At 51.0% G+C, this 23,195-nt stretch overlaps 1 protein-coding gene across 3 annotated transcripts in view; it reads left to right on the top strand.

Annotated features, from left to right (window-relative positions):
• Positions 1–3,859: 3,859 nt before the first annotated feature.
• RILPL1 (Rab interacting lysosomal protein like 1) overlaps positions 3,860–23,195 on the top strand; it is a 38,081-nt gene continuing 18,745 nt past the window's right edge. For all 3 annotated transcript variants that reach the window (XM_075533932.1, XM_075533933.1, XM_075533934.1), the window contains exons 1-4: positions 3,860–4,170; positions 14,211–14,361; positions 21,128–21,246; positions 21,869–22,096. In XM_075533932.1, coding sequence (XP_075390047.1) covers positions 3,862–4,170; positions 14,211–14,361; positions 21,128–21,246; positions 21,869–22,096 — 807 coding nt within the window. In that variant the 5' untranslated portion in view covers positions 3,860–3,861. The remainder of the gene's footprint in view (positions 4,171–14,210; positions 14,362–21,127; positions 21,247–21,868; positions 22,097–23,195) is intronic.

Here is a 23,195-nt window from a genome sequence, read left to right on the forward strand (position 1 = left end):
TATTCTTTTTTATGTTCCTCTGTGCAACAGCGTATCCTAAGTACCCATAGTAATGCTCATTCTTTTTTTTTAAATTGGAGTCTATTATAGCTCTTATCACAATCCATACATATATCCATTTTGTCAAACACAGCTTTACATATGTTCTCATCATCTTTCTCAAAACATTTTCTTTCTACTTGAGCCCCTGGCATCAGCTCCTTGCTTTTCTCCCCCTCTCCCACACCCTTCCTTTATAATTTATAAATTAGTCTTGATAACATAAATTATAAAATGTCCCCTTGATAAATTATTTTTTAATGTGCATTCTATCCCTAGGTATAAAAAATTAGGCAGAACTATGCTCGCAATATTTATTTATTTAATTTCCAAAACACATTTATATATTTTTTTGTATTTACATTTTTTGTTTTCAATCATTTTGTTAGGGGCTCATACAATCCACCATCACAATCCATCCATACATCAATTGTGTAAAGCACATTTGTACATTCATTGCCCTCGTCATTCTCAAAACATTTGCCCTCCACCTAAGCCCCTGGCATCAACTCCTAATTTTTCCCCTCTCCCCGCTCTCCACTCCCTCATGAACCCTTGATAATTTATAAATTATTATTTTGATAACATTATATTTTTGATAAAATCCTCCATTTTTATTTCCCTGGATTTGTTACTTCAGTAAACAGATTTATAATGTAAAAGGAAGTGCCAAACAACCAGAGGGTGACACACTATCATTCATTCCAGCTTTGTGTTATGTCCCGAAATCCCATGAGATATTGAGTGATTTATGTAATTCGTGTTCAAAGAGCTGAAATAGTGCCAGAACAATTGCTGTCAGTTCAGCAGAAGCAAAAGAGGTTTTTTCAAAGATGAACATCGTATGTCCAGAGAAGAGAAGTCACCTGTTTCTAAACATAACAAACACACGAGTATTGTCTAATTGGCCTACCTTTGAAGACATGGGATCCTGCTTCTACGGTGTAAGGTGGTCCAGGATAAACCACACAGCCAACGGTGCTCGAATCAAAGCAAAGACTATTGCAAGTGACAGCACCAATCAAGAAACAACATGGAAAAAATAATTAAAACAACAACATGGAGATATCTTTTTTAGATATTTTAAATATGTTTTATTATTCAGATATTATTTAATAGTTTACATTCATATTTTAAAATGTCTTATAAAATCTAGTTTTGAGTACCTCTTTGATTGTTCTTATTTAAGTATCAACTGTATGAAATAATAAACTACCTTTTGGTATATCATTTTTTATACTTACAATGGTATTTATATCAGCGAACTGGTTGTTCAGCTATGTTAATCCCACCACTGGTTAAATTGCATGATAAGTGACGTATACGCCCAGAAATCGGCTGTTATTTCTATGTGTGTAGTGTTATCAGGGATTAGCAACTCTAGTTCATTGACCAGTTGAGTTTCCATGCAGCCTCTTATTCTGTTTTTCAGCCAATATAGAGTCCATGTTCCATTCCTTTCCCAATGTCCTCCAGTCTCCCTTCATCTATTGACTGTGGCCTTGGAGAGCAAATCTAGCCTGGACGGCAACATTGTGCTGGCGCACAGCTTTGTCTAAGGACTACGTTTGTGCTGCAATGGCAGGGTTGATTAGTTTGGGACAAGAGAGAAGGACCTGCAAAGCCTAAAATAGTTATTATTTGGACTCATGGAAAATTTTGGCTGACCACTGTATTATATCACAAACCTTCTCAAAGCTTTGGGAAGAATTTGTGTATAGTTTCAAATTTTACATACATGCATACTTTGTTTCCAAACACATAGTTGGGAAATATCTGTGTAAATCTCTTTTGTAAATGATATAAGCTTGGTATAAAAATTTTAACACCACAGAAAGATTTCATGCTGCTGCTGATCATTCTTTTTCAATTCAGTTCCTACTAATGACCTCGGTTAACAAACTGGTGTGTATTCCTCTGGAATCCTTTCAGCACATAAACGGGTACATATGCTATTTAAAAAAATAATTCTTGATATGAGCAAAAAAAAGGGTGGTGATGTAAATATTTACTGATGGAATCACTGTCAATGTGAGCATTATCACATTGACTTATCTGAGTCTGAACTCTGTGGCCACATGTCTGGCTGTCAGCTAGCCATCTCCAGTTCCACCTACACAAACTCTCGCCCAGGGAATCTTCAGTAATGACGGCCAACTCTCCTAGCACTTTGTGGCTCTGGTTCAGATGCTGACTTATTTAATAAGCACAATCATCCTCTATGATCATCCCTTTTCACAAAGGGGAAGGTGAGACTCAAAGAGGTCATGTGACTTGGTGAAGCCCCACACACCCAGTCAGCCCAGAAAGGCTCTAATTCTAAAAGGCTGAACCCCTGAGCTGGAAGGCTTCTCCCCACTTCCCCAAGGTTGTGACCAGCCTGTGAAGCACACACGGTTAGAGTGGGCTTCTTCTTTCCCCACCCTTCCAGTTTGTCTCACCCCGGGTTCCTGAGGGCCAGGCTGCAGGCTGGAACTTCGGCACTTCCACCCTGGCCACTTCCAGCAGACTCTAACTAAATCTCTACCAGCCAGGAGCAAAGTCTCCAGCAATCGGCATTAAACACCTATTAAATTCAGCAGTATTTGCAAACGACCTAGAATGAAGCCATATATTGCGCACCATTTAAAACCCATTTCTCCTAGACTAGACAAGGAGCAGATGCTGAAGACCTCTCTGCCCTTTTGGGGAGCAGTGTGTGGCAGGCTGGGGCGGGCTGTCTCCAGGTCTTCAAAGAGCTCCCAGAAGGCTGAGTGAGGTTTGTCTGGACCTGCACCAAACTCGGGGCGCTATGAGCAGTGTGCTGGAGAAGGCAGGGGGCCCTCCCCCAACGCTGTGGGTAGAATAGTGGCCCAAGTGGGCTAGCCAGGTCAAAGGACCTTGGCGTGGAAAAACTTGGGGTGCTACAGAGATCCAGACCCGTTTGCCTCTCCTGAAAAGTGGTGTTTATGTGGCCAGGAGGGGGATGGACACGGCTCAGCGGGCGGGGTCGTCCAGCGGCGTCTGGACACAAGGCTGGAGAGCAGGTCCGGTCTGGTGACCAGGGATGCGGGGGGAGGGGAGCGAGAGAGAGCCTGCGGCCCGGGACGCCACTTTCCCCCCGTGACGAGTCCCACCGCAGGGCCCGCCCCCCAAACCAACCCCCCTTTCCATTCCAAAGCAGGGCGGTCACCGAGGCCGGGCGTCAGTCCACTCAGCTCACAGGGGCCACACCCTGGCCCGCTCACCCGGCGGCGGGGGGCGGAGCCGGGGCCCGCGGAACGGGCGGGGGTCTGGGAGGCGCGGCGGGGGCCGCAGCCGCGCCCCCGGGCGGCGGAAGCCGGGCGCGCCCCTGTCCAGGCCGGAGTCGGGGCGGGGCGCGCGGCCTCCCCGCGGGCGTCGGCAGACTGGCCGCTCGGCCTCGCCACCGCCGCTGCCGCCAAAGTTTCCCGGAGCCGCCGGCGGCGTGGGCCGAACCCCGGGCGGTGACTCTTTTCCGGACCCCGCGCCTCCATCGCGCCCCAGTCGGATTCCCAACTTGGGAGGCGCCGCGGGCCTGCGCACGCGCACCGCCCGCGCCGCCGCCTCCCGGTCCCCCCCGTCCTCCTCCTCCTCCTCCCGCCGGGATCCAGGCTCGGGCCGAGCGGCGCCCAGACCTCCGCCCGCCCGCGCCGACCTCGGCCCACGCGCGCCCATGCCCGCGCCGGCCGCCCGCGCGGCGCGCCCTTGCCCGAGGCCCGGCTGAGCGCGGGAGGCGGCGGCGCCGGCAGGGGCCCGGCGGGCGCTCCCGACCGCGGCAAGTTTGCGAGTTGCACTAGTTGGCCGGGGAGGCCGGAGCGGGCCATGGAGGAGGGCCGGGGGTCGTCGCCCGCGGCCGAGTCGGCGCTGGAGAAGAACGTGGCCGAGCTGACCGTCATGGACGTGTACGACATCGCGTCGCTCGTGGGCCACGAGTTCGAGCGGGTCATCGACCAGCATGGATGCGAGGCCATCGCGCGCCTCATGCCCAAGGTCGTGAGGGTCCTGGAGATCTTGGAGGTGCTGGTCAGCCGCCACCACGTCGCGCCCGAGATGGACGAGCTGCGCCTGGAGCTGGACCGGTTGCGCCTGGAGAGGATGGACCGCATCGAGAAGGAGCGCAAGCACCAGAAGGTGGGTGACGAGCGGCCTCAGTCTGCCCACCCGCGCAATGGACGGCCGGCGCCGAGGGCCTGTAGTCTTGGGGCCTCTGTGGGTGCACACGTTTGTGCACACAGGGACGACAGGAAAACCACTGGATGGAAAGGGAGGGGAGGCCAGGCCGGGGTTCCCTGGCCCACCAGGGCCACCCGGGAAGTGCCACTGGTTGCCATTCCCTCGTTGTTATTTACTACTGTGTGACCTTGGGCTGGTTCCTTAAGCCCTCTGCGCTTTCTGGCCTCTCCTGTCAAATGGTGGTAAGCGTGGCACCCTCCTGAGGGGGGTTTCAGAATTGCATGGGATGCTATTTATACTAAGTGCTTACAGTTATTTTCCAGACACGAAATAAGTCCCTGTGTTGCCCACAAAGACGTGGGTTCCAGGCCCAGGGGTGGATTACAAAATCAAGTAAGCATGGGCTCCCTTGTGCGTACTTGCTGATCTGCGGTGGATAGTTTCGTGGGGTTTCATCACACTGTCACTCACTGCACATTAGTAGGCAAGCACAAGTCAGCCTGTGCTTACCTTGCTGACTGGGCTCTCCATTCCTGACAGGGATTGTTAAGTTTGAAAAGAGACTTTGATCCTGGAGGAAGGGGCTGTGGACTGGGAGAGGGACAGAGGCCAGCCAGACCTAGAAGCAGAGTCCCGGATATGTGGGTGGGTGAGGGGAAAGGGGGTGATGGGACAGTGTTGACTACAGATTAGCAAATAAGCACTAACAAGGTTGGGTTATCTTGTTGATTGGGTGATCTGATGCTATGCTGGTGGTTTCCTTATTCCACCCCAGGACTCCCACACCCCCAGACCGACTCTGGTGTAACATCCCAGTTACTGAGTTTACTGATCCCCTAGGCTCTGGGTTCAGATGGGCAACTCTCTGCTCAGCCTTTTATGTATTATTTCTAATTTATTAATCTCTGTCTGGTGGCTTTTAAGTTTATCTTTAATCTAACCACAGTTGTCTGTTATCTTCATTTTCAGACCAGGAAACCTAGGGTCGCAGTGGGGTGAAGAAGTTGTCCCACTTTGGTGGCAGGGAGCCCTAGCCCCAGTGGGGGTAATGCTAGTGTTTCCTTGGCAGCCCTCTGACTTGGGGGGAAGACTTGCTTAGAGCCCCTTTCAGGCTGCATCTCCGGCCTCAGGCATCATAGCCTCCCCACTGACAGTGGGGAGTCCAGACAGGGTGTCTAGGAAAAAGGAAGTTGGGGACATGTGGTTTCCGGCCGCAGCCTCAGCCCAGAGAAACTTCTGGTAGATCCTCTGACTGAGAATAGGAGGAAAGCGTCTCTTCCCTGCAGGAACCCAGGTGCCTGAGCTGTCTCTGACTTGCTGCGTGGCCTCAGGAAATAGAGTTGGCCTCTCTGACCCTCCCTGGCAGACCCTCTCCTGTTGTGTGCTTTGATGGATCAGCTGTTTTCCAAGGGGGCTTGCCAAGGCTGTGTCTGCACTCTTCCCTGTAGGTTGTTCTGAGTGTGGTTACAGTGCTGTGCCAGGGTTTGTCCTCCCCGAGCGGTGTTCCCTGGGATCAGGAAGGAAGCTGAGGCTCCCCAGTATGTAAGAGGCCCTTTCCAAGGGCTCCCCAGGGGCCTAAAAACGTCCCAGCTCTGGTGTGATCATGTACGGAATCCTTAGAGCAGGGCATTGGGAGATGATAAACGAGTCTCCGGCTGTGTGATCTGGGGCGAATCACCTAGCCTGTCTGTGGCTCCGTTCCTTGCTGTGGAATGAGGGTGAGAATAAAATAACACTTGGAGTTAAGAGAAAGAAAATGACCAGGACACCGTGGCCTGGATCAAGTACGAATGACCGCGAAGCCCTCGAGAGCTGGGAGGCATCTGGATGCCTTGCGTTCTGGGTTCTTGTAGGTTTCCGCCTTTGACTGGGGGCAGTCATGGTCACTTTTCTACTGCAGTCTACTGATGCCAACTTATTGGCCTTTTCCTTCTCTGGCAAGTTTCTGCCTTACACTGGCTATGGCTCTTACAAGTTTTACTGTTTCATTTTGAGGCCTGGAGGTGTCACTGAGGGGTGTCACTGAAGTGCACATAGTGAAGGTTTCCCCCCACCGGCCACTGACTACCACATATCCCTTGACTGCTATTCCTGGCTCAGCTCTAACTGAGGGTCAGGGAATGAAGACCCACTGCCAAGGGGTCAATTCCAGCTTATAAGGAGCCTACAGGACCGAGGAGACTGCTCCTGAATGTGAATGAGACTGTGATCTTACAGTAAGCAGAAAGCCTCATCGTTCTGTGGAACGGCCATGGGGTGTGGACCTCTCACCCTTCAGTTAGCAGCCCAACCCCTGAGCCACAGTGTCACCGTGGCTCCTGAGGGAGTAAAGAGAGAGCCCATGGGAATCTTCCTCTGACAGCTTGGGGAACAGGGCGTAAGGGGCTAAGCCCAGGGAACACAGGAGCCCTGTCACCTACGTGCCCACCCTGCATGGCTTTGTTCTGCGGTGGCCAGGCTGGGAGGTGGCTTTGGGAGCCATTGGAGGACCGGGTGGGCTGAGATGTCGCGGCCCCGCCAGCTGCACTTGTTGCCCCTAGGCACCTCCAGCTGGCAAGCAGACATTGCTCTAGGAGCCAGAGCTTGTTTGTCAACAACGCAGGGCAATTTCATAAATGCGAGGGACACTGTCCTTCCTTAGGCTCCTGGTATGGCCTGTGGTGACCCGTGTGTGTCAAAACAGAACCGCACTCCATAAGGGTGGGTGTTGACTGTGGTTGGGGTGAAAGTTTGTGCCCATTCAGCGATTTTTACCTAGTTTGTTGCAGGACATTCGTTGTAACCCCCTTGATGTAACTTTCCCTACTTCCTCCCTGGGTTTCTGTTTCCATGTGTCCTTCTCTCCGGGCCCTTTCTGCCTCCCGAGCATGTTCCTCGTGGGGTGATTGTCTCCACAGGGCTGTCATGGCACATCCCTCAGAAGCTGATCGCCAGCCCTTTCTTCCAAGGTATCCCCTAGCAGCCTTGTGCTTAGTAGCCCAGCACAGAACTGTGAGAGTCCACCCAGCCCCAGTCCAAACCCACTCCCACTGAGTGGATTCCAACGGACAGCAACCCTAGGTTTCCAAGGTTGTGGATATTTACGGGTGACTTTGAACCACCAACCTGGCTGTTAGCAGCTGGGCACCTAACCCACAGCATGATCAGGACTTCTCCTTCCCCCTTTTCAGTATTCTTGGGACCACAGGGGACAGGGACAGCCTCACAGGCCCTTTAGGCTGATATTTCCACACAGTGCATCTTAGCATGTACTTGGCATTTTTGTACGTGTGTGTGTAGGACAAATACAGCCACGGCCAAACATTCCGCCCGTGTTCTGCCGGCGCCACAGTAGACTCAGACCTAGGCCACAAGAAGGCCAGGCTCCTCTGCAGGGGTCAGTCTACAGGTGTGCCCAGGGGACTCAGGTGCCATGAGAGAGGCTGAGGGTGGGGAAGGCAGGTAGGAAGCCAGGAAAGGCACACCAGCAGATGCTGGAGAGCAGGGCTGTGTCAGGGTGTAAACTGCAGATGTTGTTGTTCATTCATTCAACTGAGAGATGGACTGAGCATCTGCCCCCTGCCAGGCACTGTGAAGGGGACAGCGATGACCTGTATAGACAAGATCTTAGCTGTCATGGTGTCTGACCTTCAAATGCTATCCCAACAGAAATAGGTGGCTGGCTTCACTAACAAAAAGAAACAGATTGAAATTCATTTTAATAATCTCTTTTTGATCATCTAATAATGTTATCAATTCAATGTCATCAGGATATGAAAAATGCTAACAGATTTTGGGGAAAATTTAAATGGTGGTTGTTGAGAATGTACATAGCAATGCACAGGTAAATTCAACCCTTCTATGTGTACAATTCAGTGACACTGATAACAATCTTGGAGTTGTACAACTATCCCCTTTTTCCTTGAGCTGCTTATTTATTTATTTATTTATTTATTACTCATTTTATTGGGGGCTTATACAACTCTTACCACAGTCCATACATATATCAATTGTAGAAAGCACATGTGTACATTAACTTCCCTCATCATTCTCAAAACATTTGCATTCCACGTAAACCCTTGGCATCAGCTCCTCATATTCCTCCTCCCTCCATGTTCCCTACTCCCCCCTCCCTCATGAACTCCAGATAATTTATAAATTATTGTTTTGTCATATCTTACACTGCCCGACATCTCCCTTTACCCACTTTTCTGTTGTCAGTCCCCCAGGGAGGAGGTTATATGTAGATCCCTGTAATCGGTTTCCCCCTTTCTACACCACCCTCCCACCATCCTCCTGGTATCGCCACTCTCACCACTGGTCCTGAAGGGTTCATCTGTCCTGGATTCCCTGTGTTTCCAGTTCCCAACTGTACCAGTGTGCATCCTCTGGTCTAGCCAGATTTGTAAGGTAGAATTGGGATCATGATAGTGGCGGGGGAGAAAGCATTTAGGAACTAGAGGAAAGTTGTATGTTTCATCGTTGCTACACCTTGAGCTGTTTCTTCATTTCAGCTCACTGCCCTCAAACCTGACACTTTGATCTGTCTGTCCAGTTGCTGTGTCAGTTTGAGCCCCTCTAGGTTATTCATAAGAGAGTGGACTGCTCAAGGCCAACGCTGTTCACTCGTCAAACTATTACTTGTTTTCCAGAAGATGTCAGGGGGATTCTTGGTTTACGGTTTAAAAGTTACCTCAGAGCGACTGTTTCAGAGCTTTCTCCAGCCTCTGTGACTCCTAAATGTCTGGGTTCTAAGAGGATTTGAAATGTGTTCTTATGTTCCCCCTTTTGATGTAGAAGCTACAGAAGAATCTTGGATCAACATGTTCAGTAATGATACACAGGCACCAACTAACTCTTCTAGTCTCAGACCAGGTGACATAGATTTTATCGTCTTCTCTTCTTGCTAGGTCTCTGAAGTCTGGTGCGCAGTTAATCTTACTACAAGTCTCAGTTAAGATCAAATACATTTCAAATGCTCATGGCTTCTTAGGGATTGTGACTTCCAAGTGGGGCAGTGTTTAAGTCTTGTGTGAGGAGATAGTTTTTTGTGTTTTTAAAGTTTAAAAATGTCAGCTGATAAATGCCATGGAGAAACAACAAAGGGAATTACCGTACATACTCAAGTATAAGCCAACCTGAATATTAGCCGAGCCAACCTGAATATTAGCCGAGCCATCTAATTTTACCACAAAAACTGCATTAAAAATGTGCTGGAATACTCGGCTTATACATGAGTATATATGGTCCTAAAGACATGACCCAAAGAAAAACAGAGTAGGAAGTTTCAAACTTCTTGATCCTAAAACCTACTACAAAGCCACAGTAGTCAAATCAGCCTAGTACTGACTGGTCCTGGTGTCATGACAGACACACAGGCCGATGGACTGATATCGAGAACCCAGAAGTCAGTCCATCCATTTATAGACAGCTGATCTTTGACTAAGGGCTGAGACACATTAAATGAGGAAGAAATAGTCTCTTGAACTAACGATGCTGGCAAAACTGGAAGTCCATTAGCCAAAAAATGGGACAGAACCCATCTCCCACCATTTAAAAAAATGAACTCAAGATGTATCAAAATTGTAAATATAAGTCCTAGAACCATAAAGATCATCAATGGGGCGGATTTCAGGGCTCTTAGAAGTAGAGTGTTGTTGGGCTACTAAACCCAAGGTCAGCAGTTCGAAACCACCAGCTGCTCCTCAAGAGACGGATGAGGTTTTCTACTGTAAAGATTCGCAGTCTTGAAAACCCCCACGGTCAGTTCCACTCTGTCCCATCGGATCTCCTTGGGTTTGGTTTATACACGGCACACCCACACTATCAAACATAATTAAATACACACAGAGACGATGACAGATGAGATGACTGGGACCTCCTAAAGACGAAATACTTACACACATCAAAAGATTTTGAAAAGAGAACCCACAAACAGGGAGGACAATGTTGCATAAAGACATAGCAGACAAGGGACTAATCTCAGAGATTTATAGAAAATGTCAACATGTCAGTGACAAAAGAGCAAATAATCCGATTTTAAAATATGCAGAGGACATGGACACATACCTCACTGAAGAAGACATTCAAGGCCCCGGATGGCCTAATAGGTGGGGGCACTGGAAAGGCTTCCCTGAGGAGCTATGCCCCCTAAAGAGTCCTGTGAGTGAAAATCCACAGGAAGGCCATGGGTGGATTAAAGGCCACCTGTATTCCTTAGCTTGTTGCCCCTTTCTCTGTCTTCCGAGCCAGTTTTATAGCATCTTCAAATCTCTAACTCTGACCTCTGCTTCTGTCTTAACCTCTCCGGCTCTGATTCTCCTGCCTCTTTTTACCTTATAAAGATGCCCTGTGCTAACATCACAGAGCTCTCTTAACTACGAGGTCAGCAGTTTAAAACCACCAGCTGCTCACAGGGAAAATGATGAGGCTTTCTGCTCCCATCAAGATCGGCAGTCGCAAGAACACCACAGTGGGCAGTGATGTCCTATGAGTCAGAATCGACTGGATGACAGTGAGTTTATTTTTTTGTTTTTGATTGTCGAGTGACCTGGACTATCTAGCATAATCTGTCTCCAGATCTTTACTGTAATCACATCTGCAATGGCCCCCTTCTGTGGAGCACAGTCACGTCTTTTCAGTTGGTGGTTTCAGGTTGGGCTGCAAACTGCAGGCAGCAGTTTGAAACCACCAGCCGCTGTGCAGGAGAAAGACGAGACTTTGTATTCCCATAAAGAATTACATACAGTCTTAGAAAAACCACAGGCAGTTCTACCATGTCCTATAGCAGCGGTTCTCCCCCTGTGGATCCGGACCCCTTTGAGGGTCGAACGACCCTTTTACAGGGGTCGCATAAGACCATCGAAAAACACATAAGTATTTCACAATATATAATTACATATTGTTTTGTGATTAATCACCATCCTTCAATTATGTTTAATTATGTTCAATTTGTAACAATGAACATACATCCTGCATATCAGATATTTACGGTTCATAACAGTAGCCAAATGACAGTTATGAAGTAGCAATGAAAATAATTTTATGGTTGGGGTCACCACAACATGAACTGTATTAAAGGGTCGCAGCATGAGGAAGGTTGAGAACCACTGCCCTATAGGGTCTCTGAATTGGAATCAACTTGATGGCAGTGAGTTTGGTTTTGGTTTGGGATCAGGATGTGGACATCCTTGGGAATCAGTGGTTTGCCTACCAGGGTCAGTGACACCTGTCTTATTCACTGAGCCCACTTGTGCTTGGATCCGGTGGGAGGAAGAATGGGGCAGGAAGAGCCTGATTCTGCTTCCAGCCCACACCTGGATGTGTGAAGTCTGCACACCCAGGCCACTACCCCAGCACTTCTTCTGCCCCCACGACCTGCCCTTTCCACAGTCCCATCCCCACCCTTGTGACCTTGAACTAGCTGTATGGATGCTTAGTTACTACCTATCATTTCCCCAGCTAGCCAGCTTCCTGACAAAGGATGGGGGGGATTTAGGGACCTATTTAAAAGATTCTGGGAGGTGATGCAAAACATCCGGCCCAGGTGTTCAGGAGGAAGAGAGATCAACAGACACAGCCTTAGCCTTCCTGGGTCACAAGCACTATCCCAAGGGCTTGCTGGGGAGTTGACTCAGACTGAATGGGACCCTGCAGGGCAGAGGAGAACTGCTTCCTAGGGTTTCCAAGGCTGCCGACCTTTACAGGAGCAGACGGCGCTCTGGTTTATTTCTGGCTTCCACCATCAGGATCTCAGCTGGGACTGCAGGTTAGGTGTTGTGCTGCTGACCACAAGGTCGGCGTTCAAGCTACCGCTCCCCGGGAGAAAGATGAGGCTGTCTGCTCCTGTAAGGGTTTAGTCTCTGAAACTCTATGGGTGTGCAGGCAACAGTGATCACGTTCTCCCAAAGAGTGTATGCTTTCATAAAATAATTTTTGTTGATGGTATAGCATAATGGTTACAATTATACCATTTGTACTTGCACTGAACCTGATTCTCTGACCAGTAAAATTCATCCCGTTCATTAAACTACAAAGTTCCGTGGTTTGGGGTACATTCACAGAGTCGTGCAACATCAGCTGCCACCTGGGTCAGTTATAGGACATTGCCGTCAGCCGGGGAAGAAAAAGGCAGTCACCTTCTCCCCTCCTTCCCTGCCCTCCCAATCACTCTTCTTCCTGCTCTCTGGAGCGGCTAGTTCTGAACCATGGAGCAGTTGGGATCACAGAGTATGTGGCCCTGTGTGTCTGGCCTTCTGTCTCTGAGCATGATGTTATTATGCCATTTTCTGCACAGAAAACAGTCTGTATAACCATTCACTTATCAGTTGATGGGCATTGAGGTTTTTCCACCTTGTGGTTGTCACGGAGAGGGGCTGTGAAGATCCGTGTGGGTGTCCCTGTGTGGGGCAGCTAGTTTCTCTAGGTGGTCGGGTACTGCCAGGCCCTTTTACACAGGGGCCGTGCCATTTTCCATGTCCACCAAGAGCGGAAGAGGACTTCAATTTCTCTGTTTTCTCACAAACCCTTGTGTTTGGGGTTAGGTGTTGCCATCCTGTGGGTTGGTTCCCCGACGGAGAGTACCTAGCGTGCAACGGCATGCCATGGCCATCGTTGAGCCCACTCCGGCTCAAGTTCATCTTGCTGAGGGTCTTCCCCCTTTTCACTGACATATCAGCACCGTGTTCTTCTCCAGGGACCAGTCCCTCCTGATCATGTGCCCGAGTATGTGAGATGAAGTCTCACCCTCCTTGCTGCGAAGGAGCACGCTGGCTGTACTTCTCCCAAGTCAGATGTGTTTGTTCTTCTGGCCGCCCACGGCACCTTCCATATTCCTCTCCAGCTCCGTCATGCCAATGGATCCATCTACATGGTTCACTTTTCACATGCATGTGAGGTGATGGAAGAGACCATGGCTGAATCATTGTACATGTCCATCTGAGATAATGGATGTATGGCTTGTTATGATATATGTAAGATCCCCCAACAAATGATTTATTTTTATTTTATTTTAATGATTTATTTTTAAAAAGAAAAGACCACAGCTTGGGTTCATGGTAATGGGTTTAGTTTATTTTTTGCTTTTCAGTCCCAGGATTAGTATGTTAGACAGGGTTCTCTAGAGAGACAAAACCAGGTCACTTATGATTTTAGATAGATAGATAGATAGATAGATAGATAGATAGATAGATAGATAGATAGATAGATAGATACAGCACGAAGGAATATAAAAGCTAATTAGTCCACACAGCAGTACAGAGGGCTCAGTTCAACTCACTTCCATGGAACAGTTAATATACTGGAAGTCCTTCAACTCACGAGGGCTGCTGGGTACAAGGTCAAGATAGCAGATAGCTGAGTCTTCCGAAGGGCAATGCAGGCAGTCTAGCCAAAGGTATCAAACTGCAGGGCAGGTCACCAACAGTGAGACAGACAGCAGGATCGGACAGTCCCAAGCTCAAGCAATGTACACACCAGCAGCATGGGGAAGCAGGTCTAAAGGAATTTCAAGCTCTAGCGACATGGGTTGGCTATATCACGGTAGTGGTACACAAGTTGAGGCAGAGAACTAGCAGCCACACACAAGTCTGATCACCAAAGAGCAAGAGAGAGACAGGCAGGGCTTGCCGAGCCATTGATCTCTTTGCTCTCCAATCAAACTGCGACCTTATTAATCCCACATGTTCCTATTGGCCTGGTTGGCACAATAAACCTACCTATCACAATTAAGGAATGTGATCACACCTGGAGATGCCCACCCCCACCCCTCTCTTCTGCAGATGGTCCAAGGTGTGGTAGTGGATCTGTGGTTGCTCATGAGGCAGTGAGCAACTCTAACCTGGCCAAGTCCACTCAGGTATCTGCCCAAAGGAAGGACACTTTTTATTCTCACCAAGGCAGCAGATGAGCTGGGACGGGCCTTGCTTAGCTGCCCACCTGCCCACCCACGGCCTGGGTTTCATGGGGCAGGGGCTGCTGCCCTGGGTGGGCTGTCACCAGGCTGCTTCTCGCCTTCGCAGGAGCTGGAGCTTGTGGAGGACGTGTGGCGAGGGGAGGCTCAGGACCTCCTCTCCCAGATAGCCCAGCTGCAGGCGGAGAACAAACAGCTCATGACCAACCTCTCCCACAAGGACAGCAGCATCTCCGAGGAGGAGTTCCAGAAGCAGGAAGGTACGGGGGGTGGGGTGGGGGGAAGGCTGCTACTAATGATGTTACCCAAGGAAGCCCTGAGGATGGGGGGTGGGGGGTTGGGAGGGCAGCCACGGCTCAGCTCCCAAAAGCTGGTGATTTAAACCCACCCTATGGCCTTGTGAGATAACCCCAAGGTTGGTGGTTCAGACCCACCAGCCGCTCCTCTGGAGAAAGTTGAGGCTGCTTGTACCTATTAAAGATTTATAGTCTTGGAAACCCTACAGAGGGTCATTAGAAATGGAATCGACAGCAGAGGTCCCTTCTGAAAGGTCACAGTCTTACAGACCCTATTGAACCGTTCCACCCCGCACACACCTGGGGTTGCCAGGAGTCAGAATCGGCATGATGGCAGCCCTACCATCAGTAATAATGATATAACTTGCATGAAAGAGTAAGATAATATACACTACAAGGGGGCGGTAGGAAAGAGTGGGGGGGGCAGGGCAAGTGATTGGGAGGGTGGATAAGTTTAAGTTGTTGAGTACAAAAGCAATGATCTGATATTTTAACCGTCCCCGGATTCACAATGGAATGTTTAAAAAAATAGAAATGGAGATAAGCTTGTCTGAGCATTGGGGCGAGGCAGTGGCTTCCGCAGCCTCTGTCTCATGTTGGCAGGTGGCCCGAGCCCTGGTGCTCCCAGAGAGGAATTGTTCTGGCTTTGTCCACAGGTGGAAACAGATAGGGCTACCTCGCCAGCTGCCTGGCTCTGGCCTGGAGTCCCACTGTGGATTAAACGAGTGTACGCCCTCAAGCAGCTTACATCCCCATGGGGAGAGAGGTGATGGCACCAGAGGGTGACCTCGCCATGGAGGGAGTAACGTGGAGAGGGACTGTGACCGTGACTGGGTGGCACTTCTTTAGGTGCAGTGGTCTGGGAAAGCCCCTCAACAGGTCGAATGCGAACCCTTTGGTCAGCTGACGTGAGGGAGAGGGAATCAGCTATGCACTTGGCTTTTGAGGATGGCGAGTACCAAGGCCCTGGAGCAGGTGTGAGGAACCCCAGGGAGGCCAGTGGGGGTGGAGGAGATGATGGAGCCTGAGGGGCTGGGAAGTGAGGGCAGCCTGTTGCTTCCCTGACAGCACCGCTAGGGTTGCATGTTTTTATGTTATCTATGATCACTGCCTAAAAGGCTGGCAGGCCTTGTCCGCCCAGAGAGATGCCCCAGAAGAAAGGCCTGGCAGTGTCCTTCTGAAACACCAGCCCCTGGTGCCCGTGGGGCACAGTTCTGCTCTGCAGTTCACGGGCTGCCCAGAGGCAGGGTCAGTGCAATGGCAAGTGGTTTGGAGTTTTTGCTTTAAAAAAAAAATCCTTTTCCTGAATCATTGCACAACTTTGTGACCACACTGAAAACCAGAGTTATATACCTGTATTAAAAAAATAATTAAAAAAAAAATAATAACAATAGTACTCTTAAAAGTGGACAAAAATAAGTTTTTTTAAAAAAAGAGCCGTGCCTCCACAATCATCGTGGGAGATTGGAGCATGCCTTTCTTAGTCGCTGGTGGAACCCTGAGAGAAGGCCAGCGTGGTGGTGGGTTGCTGATGCCAGTGTTCTGGTGTGCCTCGGCCTGCCTCTCCCCAGACAGGCACAGAGGGGTGAGCCTAGAGGACACGAGGCAGGCAGGTGTGGACAGACAAATAACAGAGAGCTCAGAGTCGATGTGCACAGACAGACACACACTCTCTCTCAGGACCACACTCGGGTAAAGAAAGACACCTAGATTTCACTCATCAAAACTGTTGAAGAGCAGAGGGGCAGCGGAGAGAAAAAAAAAAAAACTGTTGAAGAAGGCCACCTGTTGTGACCTGCCAGAGATGGGAGCTCGAAGCTGACTAACACCAGAAAACAGATGTGACATTGGGGTACAAAATTCTGCCCTCAAAGTTGGCCTGAACCTGGGGAACTCAAGTCCCCCAACCCCCATACCCATCAGCCCCAAGACTCTAGGACACTGCTGTTCTTGTTATATTTTTGTTTTAACTTATTGAAAAGTGTGTAAACATTACATGCAGGTGGGTTTTTTGTTTTTGAACTAAATATCTAAATATAGTGGTGTGTGTTGGACGCAACATTGTCTAGAGGGAATGCTTGGCTGTGCCTCGGCCACTTCCTAAATCCCTGCTGTGGTGTCACCAGTCGCCGGGGTGGTGCAGCTTGGGAGGACGGGAAAGGCATATTGTGCCTTCGGTCCGTGTCCTTCGGACTCCTTCAAGGAGAGTGCCCTGGGCTCCCACTGGTGGCTGTCTCCCTCCACCCCACCCGCCCCACCCCCAGTGGAGACACCAGGCAGATGTCTGGCATGCCTTTCATGCTGACTTTTATTTTGGATGGGACATTATGGGAACATAACAAGGACAAACACATTTCTCACTCTGGTTCTAGGAATAGGATTTGGACACATGATTCCCTGGGAGAAGGTGGAGCCCAGTGAGTTGTGGATGGGCAGAAGGTGGCCCTGCAAATATAAGCTCGGGGTCTGTGTCACAGTTCTCTAGTGCTGCCATGACTGCAAGGGAGTGGCTTTAACACACATATATTCCCTCACAGCTCAGGGAGCTAGAAATCCAGGCTCAGGGCCCCTGCTCTAGGGAGGGCTCTCTCTCCCTGCCGACTCCTTTCAACGTCTGAGCGTGTGTTCCCTGGGGATCTCCATGTGTGTTGGCATCAATTTTCTCCTGGGTCTAGGAGGTTCCCAGCACAGGGACCCTGTGTCCAAAGGCCACATGTTACTCTCAGCTCTTCTTTCTTGGTGGCAGTAGGCACCTCTGATCTCAGTCACTTGTTTAATCTCATAGATCTCAACAAATTCTAGGCCTCTGGAAGAACAATTTCATCATAAGACAGGACAACTGACCACAGACGGTGGCGGTGGCACACTGGTTGATTTCTTGGCTTCTGTTTGAGAGACATGGGTTTGATTCCCACCCAGTGCACTCGTGAGAGCCAGAGGTCACCAGGACTGCCTTGTTTTTCTGGGGTCTGTAACTCTTCCACCTTTGTCGGGGTATGACCTGACCACTTTCTTGTATTTGCACTTTCCTCTCGGACCATCCACAGGTTCCAGCTCTCGCAGGCTTTGCTGTACTGGTGAATCCTGTGTCTGACACCCTGAGTTAGACACCCTGGTCTGGCTCTCTAGTCTCTAGGGTGCTTCCTCCTGTGCAGCCACTCTCTAGCTGGAGGCTTACAGTGTGGCTACGTGGTCACCAGCACAAGTGCCGTGGCTCTGAGCATTGCTGGATGCCCCATTCTGTGTGCCCGGGCCTGAGTGTCTCTTTAACTTAGGTCCATGTGCTGAGTGGCTGGGTGACTAATGTGACGGTTCAGAACTCTTCCAGCTTCTAACTGTGTCTGTGAGCGTAATGAGAGCACTTTTCATTTTTCAAAGCACTTGTCTACAAGTGCTAATTTGCCCTCAGCAGCAGCCCCTGGAGCATGGAGAACTGGTGTTTCTAAAGGGTGGGCCAAACAACAGCTGACCCTTGGTGGCTCTCAGGCAGGCTGGCCAGGCCTGTGTAAGCACTTGGCACAGATTAACTCCCGTGACACTCACGTGATGGGGGCAGCGGTGACTGGAGGCCAGAGTTCTTGCTTTTCATACTGGAGACCAGGAGCTACAGGTTACATGTTGGGCTGTTAACCACAAGGTCAGAGGTTCAAACCCACCAGCCACTCTGAGGGAGAAAGCTGAGGCTGATGATTCCTGTAAAGATCGACAGCCTCAAGAATCCTCGCGAGCAGTTATGCCCTGTCCTAAAAGGTTGCTATGAGTCAGAACTGACTTGGCAGCAGTGCCTTTGGCCTTCAGCTTCTAATGTGGCATAGCTGGGCTCAGTAGCCAGTAGTGTGCCCCAAGCGCTGCCACGACCTGTCAGTGGAAGCTTACACGTTACTATTGTGCTGTGGTTTCAGCGGAGCCTCCAGATGAAGGGAGATGAGTAAGAAAGACCTGACAATCTGCTTCATAAGTCCTGGGACTCACACTTACTACACCTGGTTATGGGGATGGCTCAGGACCGGGCAGGCAGTATTTCATCCCCTCGTGTGTGAGGGCACCAGGAGTCAGGGACGGATTTGACAGCAGCTAACGCGGACAGTAGGCCAGGGGATTTCTGCACCCAGTCAGCCCCCTTTGCCGGGGGTGGGTAGAAACTGAGGACAGAGGTTAGTGGCAGGCCCAGGCCCAGGGTCCAGCAAATTGGCCCAGACTGCAGGCTCTCCCAGTTACCAAGGCTATCATCTGCATGGGAATAGACGGCCTCTCTTTGCTTCATGCTAGTGGGTTCGAACTGCTGACCTTTTGCTGAGCCGCCTAGCACTTAACCCAATAAATATGTCACCAGGGCTCCTAATACCCCCCAAATAAACAGACAACAAAAATCAAAACGCACTGCTGTCAAGTTATGACCCTTTATGCCTCACAGACAGGGAAAAAGACCCCAAACACCCAAAACTAATAATACTGCCATAGAGTTGATTCTGACCCATAGGGACCCTGCTGGACAGTATAACTGCCCTTGTCAGTTTCCAAGACTGTACATTTGTAATGGGAGCAGACAGCCTCAACTTCCTCCCCAGGAGGAACAGATGGATCTGAACTGCTGACCCCGAGGTTAGCAGCCTAATGCATAACTCACTATGCCATGAGGGCTCCACGCCACCCCCAAGGTCACCCTAGTTCTGACCACCACTGTCGTCGATTAGTTTGAGCTGGTTGTGACCTTCATGTCAAAGGAGTCTTGCAGTGTATTCGTGCTCAAAACGTGCACACACCATAAAGCCCAGCTCACTGAGTTTCAGTGCAGCCATTCCCGTGAGAGCCAGGAATCACGGAAGGCCCCCCACTCCCGAGTCTTGTGAGGGTCCCACCTTGGACAGGGTGTGGTCTTGCTGCCTTTTTGTCTCCCGTCTTTGTGGAACGTCCTTGGGCCTTCCACCTCGGGTGGGTTTCCTGCTCACACAGGTTCTGGTTGTCACGGCTGCCACTGTGTGCTCACAGAGATGTGCAGCACACCCCACTGTCTCCTTCCAGAATGTTTGCTGTTCCCCAAAACAGCATGCCCTCCCCACACAGCCTTTGGCAACCACTGATCATCCTGCGCTCTCTGTGGACTGGCGTCCTCTGGCCAGTCTGTGCACAGAGTCCTTCACGCATGGCCGGTCCTTGTGCATGCCTGGCTTCTCTTTACAGGGCAGCACGTGCAGATCACCCTTCCCTTGGGTGCCCAAGTCGAGATCGGTGGTCTACCTGGCCTCTGCCTGCCCCCACGTCCCATGGATGAACACTTGGGGGCGGTCTGTATAAGAACGGCTGTGGTGGACATTCTTGTGTGTGTTTCTGTGTGGACTCAGGTTTTCCCCTCCTCTGGGGCCCCTGCCCAACAGTGGAGCTGCTGGGTTGGCCAGTAATTCCATGTCTCTTCTGAGGGGCTGCCAAGCCTTTGGTCCCTTTTGCACCAGCAGGTGAGAGGGCGCTCACTTCTCCATGTCCTCGTCAACACTTGTTTTTCACCTCCCATTTTTAAAATGACTCCCAGCAAGCAGGTGTGAGGAGTCCCTGGGCAGTGTAAACAGTGAACACGCTCTACTGCTGGCCCAAAGGTCAAAAGACCGAGTCTTCTCATAGGAGCCTCAGAAGAAAGGTCTGGTGATTGCTCTGGGAAACCAGCCCCTGAAACCCTTTAGAGCCCACAGCTCTACTCTGACCCACACGGCATCACCATGAGTCAGAATCCACTTGGGGACAACTGGCATTGGTGGGAGTTAAGTACAGGTTCTCCAGGCTCTAGTATGTGTGCTCACAGCAGCATTGAGCAGACTAGGGCCCAGTGGAGAGTGAGGCTTTGCAGACACACTGCAGCCTGGCATGGGTGAGCCCCCAGGGTGTGAAAGAAGCCAGACCCCAAAGGGCATGTGGTGTGTGGGTCCACTTCTGTGCACCATCTAGCTTAGTAGATTTGGGGCCCCAGTGCCTGTGGGTATGGGGTATTGGGAGCAGGGTGTCCGGTGAGGCCGGAATTAGTTGGTGGTGAGGGTTGCAGAGGATGGTATGTATAATTAATGCCACTGAACTGTACATTAAAAATGCTTAGCTGTTCAACTTCAATGCTATTTTACGATAGTTACCACAGTGAGAAACAGACTGGCTCGGGCACTTAGGTGCCATCTCGGGGTGGCATTTGCAGGATGTGCTGAGCTGCTGCCTGACCTCAGGTTGCTGGTTTGAGTCCAGCCAGGAAACTTCAGCAGGAAGTTCTGGCCATCTCTCCTCTGCTCTCAAAAAGTTGCTCCAAACCCTGCAGCCCTGTTCTCCTCTGACCCAGGGCAGGCAGGAAATGGTACCGGGTTTTAATGATGCCAAATGCTAGCAAGGCAATCAGGCATTGGGATCGGGAGGACCTGGCCAGGTGGTGGACGTAGAGGTCACTTCATATTGGGTGGTCGGGGCAGGGCAGACCTCTGTGTGGGTGGGGGTGAGGTGGGGGGTGGGCATCTGAGGCCGAGGCTGGAAGAATGAGAGGGGTGCCCTGGGGAGGTTTGAAGGTGGAGCTCCACGCAGACATGGGGTGGAATGTGGAAGGATCCAGGACCAGGGAGCAGACTGTGGTGAGTGGAGAGAGGGGGTTGATGACGTTGGGGAGGCAGCCTCCAGGGGCCATGAGGAGGATGGAGGAGCTGTCAGAGGGCATGAGTGGGATGGGAGCTGGGTTCACCTGCTGGCCCCACCCGCCCCACCCCAGGCATGTCGGAGCGTGAGCGGCAGGTGATGAAGAAGCTGAAGGAGGTGGTGGACAAGCAGCGCGATGAGATCCGCGCCAAAGACCGGGAGCTCGGCCTGAAGGGCGAGGACGTGGAGGCTGTAAGTGTACCCCACCCTCCCCTAGCTCCAGGCCTCGGACCTTTCTTCTCCCCTTCGGCCCATTCCCTGACCTCTGTGGGGTGGGAACCTACCAGCAGGTTGGTAGCACCAGCCCTGAACCAGCAGGTGTGGGGGTGACCTGGAGGAAGAGCTGGAAGCCCTGCACTGTCCAGCAACCTGTTCACACGCACACCCTGGGTGGGGACCACTGTCCTCCTAACCTCTCCTCTGTCCTGGGGCAGTCCTGTACAGTGTCACTGGGCTCCTGGGGACCTGGCCAGTGACTCCAAGCTCCTTCAGAAACCACCGGGAACTGCTGCCTGATGACAGCAGGGCACCTTTCCTCAAGCATGTGACTTCTGTCTGTTGGCAAGTTGTTATAACCTCCTCCTTCTGACGAGACACTTGACCTTCCATCTGTTTCGACAGTGATCATCCTAAATACAGAGCTTGCCTGTCTGTCTTTACTGCCACCAGAGCTATTATAAGACTGTGAACACATTTCAAACTATGACGGCCACAGAAGGGGTGGCACACCTTTTGACATTTGCCCTTGTCTACGGCACAGCCTGAGCTACTGCCCGTGGCAGCCCTTCCCAGCAGCCTCCCCCTCTTTCCACAGCTGCAGCAACAGCAGACCCGGCTCATGAAGATCAACCATGATCTTCGGCACCGAGTCACCGTGGTGGAGGCCCAGGGGAAGGCCCTGATTGAACAGAAAGTGGAGCTGGAGGCAGACCTGCAGACCAAGGAGCAGGAGATGGGCTGCTTGCGGGCAGAGCTTGGGAAGCTTCGGGAAAGGCTTCATGGTGGCGTGGAGCTCTGCCAGAATGGGGAGCAGGAACCTGAGGTAAGCAGAGGCCGGCTAGGGTGGGAGGCAGCCTTTCCCCGTCACACTTGAGGAAATGAAATGGTAGGCCCAGAGAGGACAAGCTACTGGCCTGAGGACACACAGCCAAGTGGAGGCAGAGCTGGGCCTAGAAACCAGAACTCCCAGCATTCTAGCCCAGGGTACTCAGCTCAGAGGTGGCCAGCCTGTGCCTACTGCTTATCCATTCATTCACTTATTCATGCAAGTCATTGCTGTCTTGGTGGCAGGCCATGGGGGTAAATACAGACTTGGCTCCCATCCTCAGGGAGCTTACACTCGAGAGAAGAACAGTCGTCAGCTACTCAGACCCGCACCTGGCCCTCAGGTATGTCCCTGAGATCAGTGAAAGCAGCTGTCCACCCAGAACCCTGTGCACTCAGAGTTCACCACAGCCTCGTCCCAGTGTGTCAACACGGCGGAACAGTACCCAAAAAACAAACCAAACTCACTGCCCCATCGAGTCAGTTCTGCCTCATAGCAAGCCTGGAGAACAGGAGTAGAACTGCCTTTCTGGGTTTCCAGCATTCTCACTCTTTGTGGGAGTAGAAAGCATCATCTTTCTCCTACAAAGTGGTTGGTGGTTTCGAACTGCTACGCTGGCAGTTAACAGCCCGATGTGTCACCTGCTACACCACCAGGGCAGGTGACAGAATCTTACTCAGTAGAGAGGAAGGCAGCTCTGACCCATGCTGGAACATGCATGGGCTTTCAGCATACAGTGCCGAGTGGAAAACAGACTCAAAAGACCCCACACCTCATGGGTCCACTTAATGCCGTGCCTAGGAGGACAGGTCCACGGAGACAGAAAGCAGGTTCCTGGTTGCCTGGGGCTGGCAGAAGTGAGGGGAGTGGCTGTCTTCCTGGGGAGGTGGAAATGCCCTGGCCGAGCCTATGGTAATTGCTGCAGGGCATTGTGCATGTACACTCTGAAGGGTGACTTGTGGGGTAGGTGGGTGTGGTCACTTCCAGGGGTGTCAAAGTGAGTACCCACCTGGGGGGTTGAAAACAATAGTTGACTGGCTCCTGGTCCTAGAGGTCAGAGGTCCACAGTCAGGGTATTGATGACTCGAGGGGGAAG

The sequence above is a fragment of the Tenrec ecaudatus genome, chromosome 16 (assembly GCF_050624435.1).
Source record: "Tenrec ecaudatus isolate mTenEca1 chromosome 16, mTenEca1.hap1, whole genome shotgun sequence".
Classification (NCBI taxonomy): domain Eukaryota; kingdom Metazoa; phylum Chordata; class Mammalia; order Afrosoricida; family Tenrecidae; genus Tenrec; species Tenrec ecaudatus.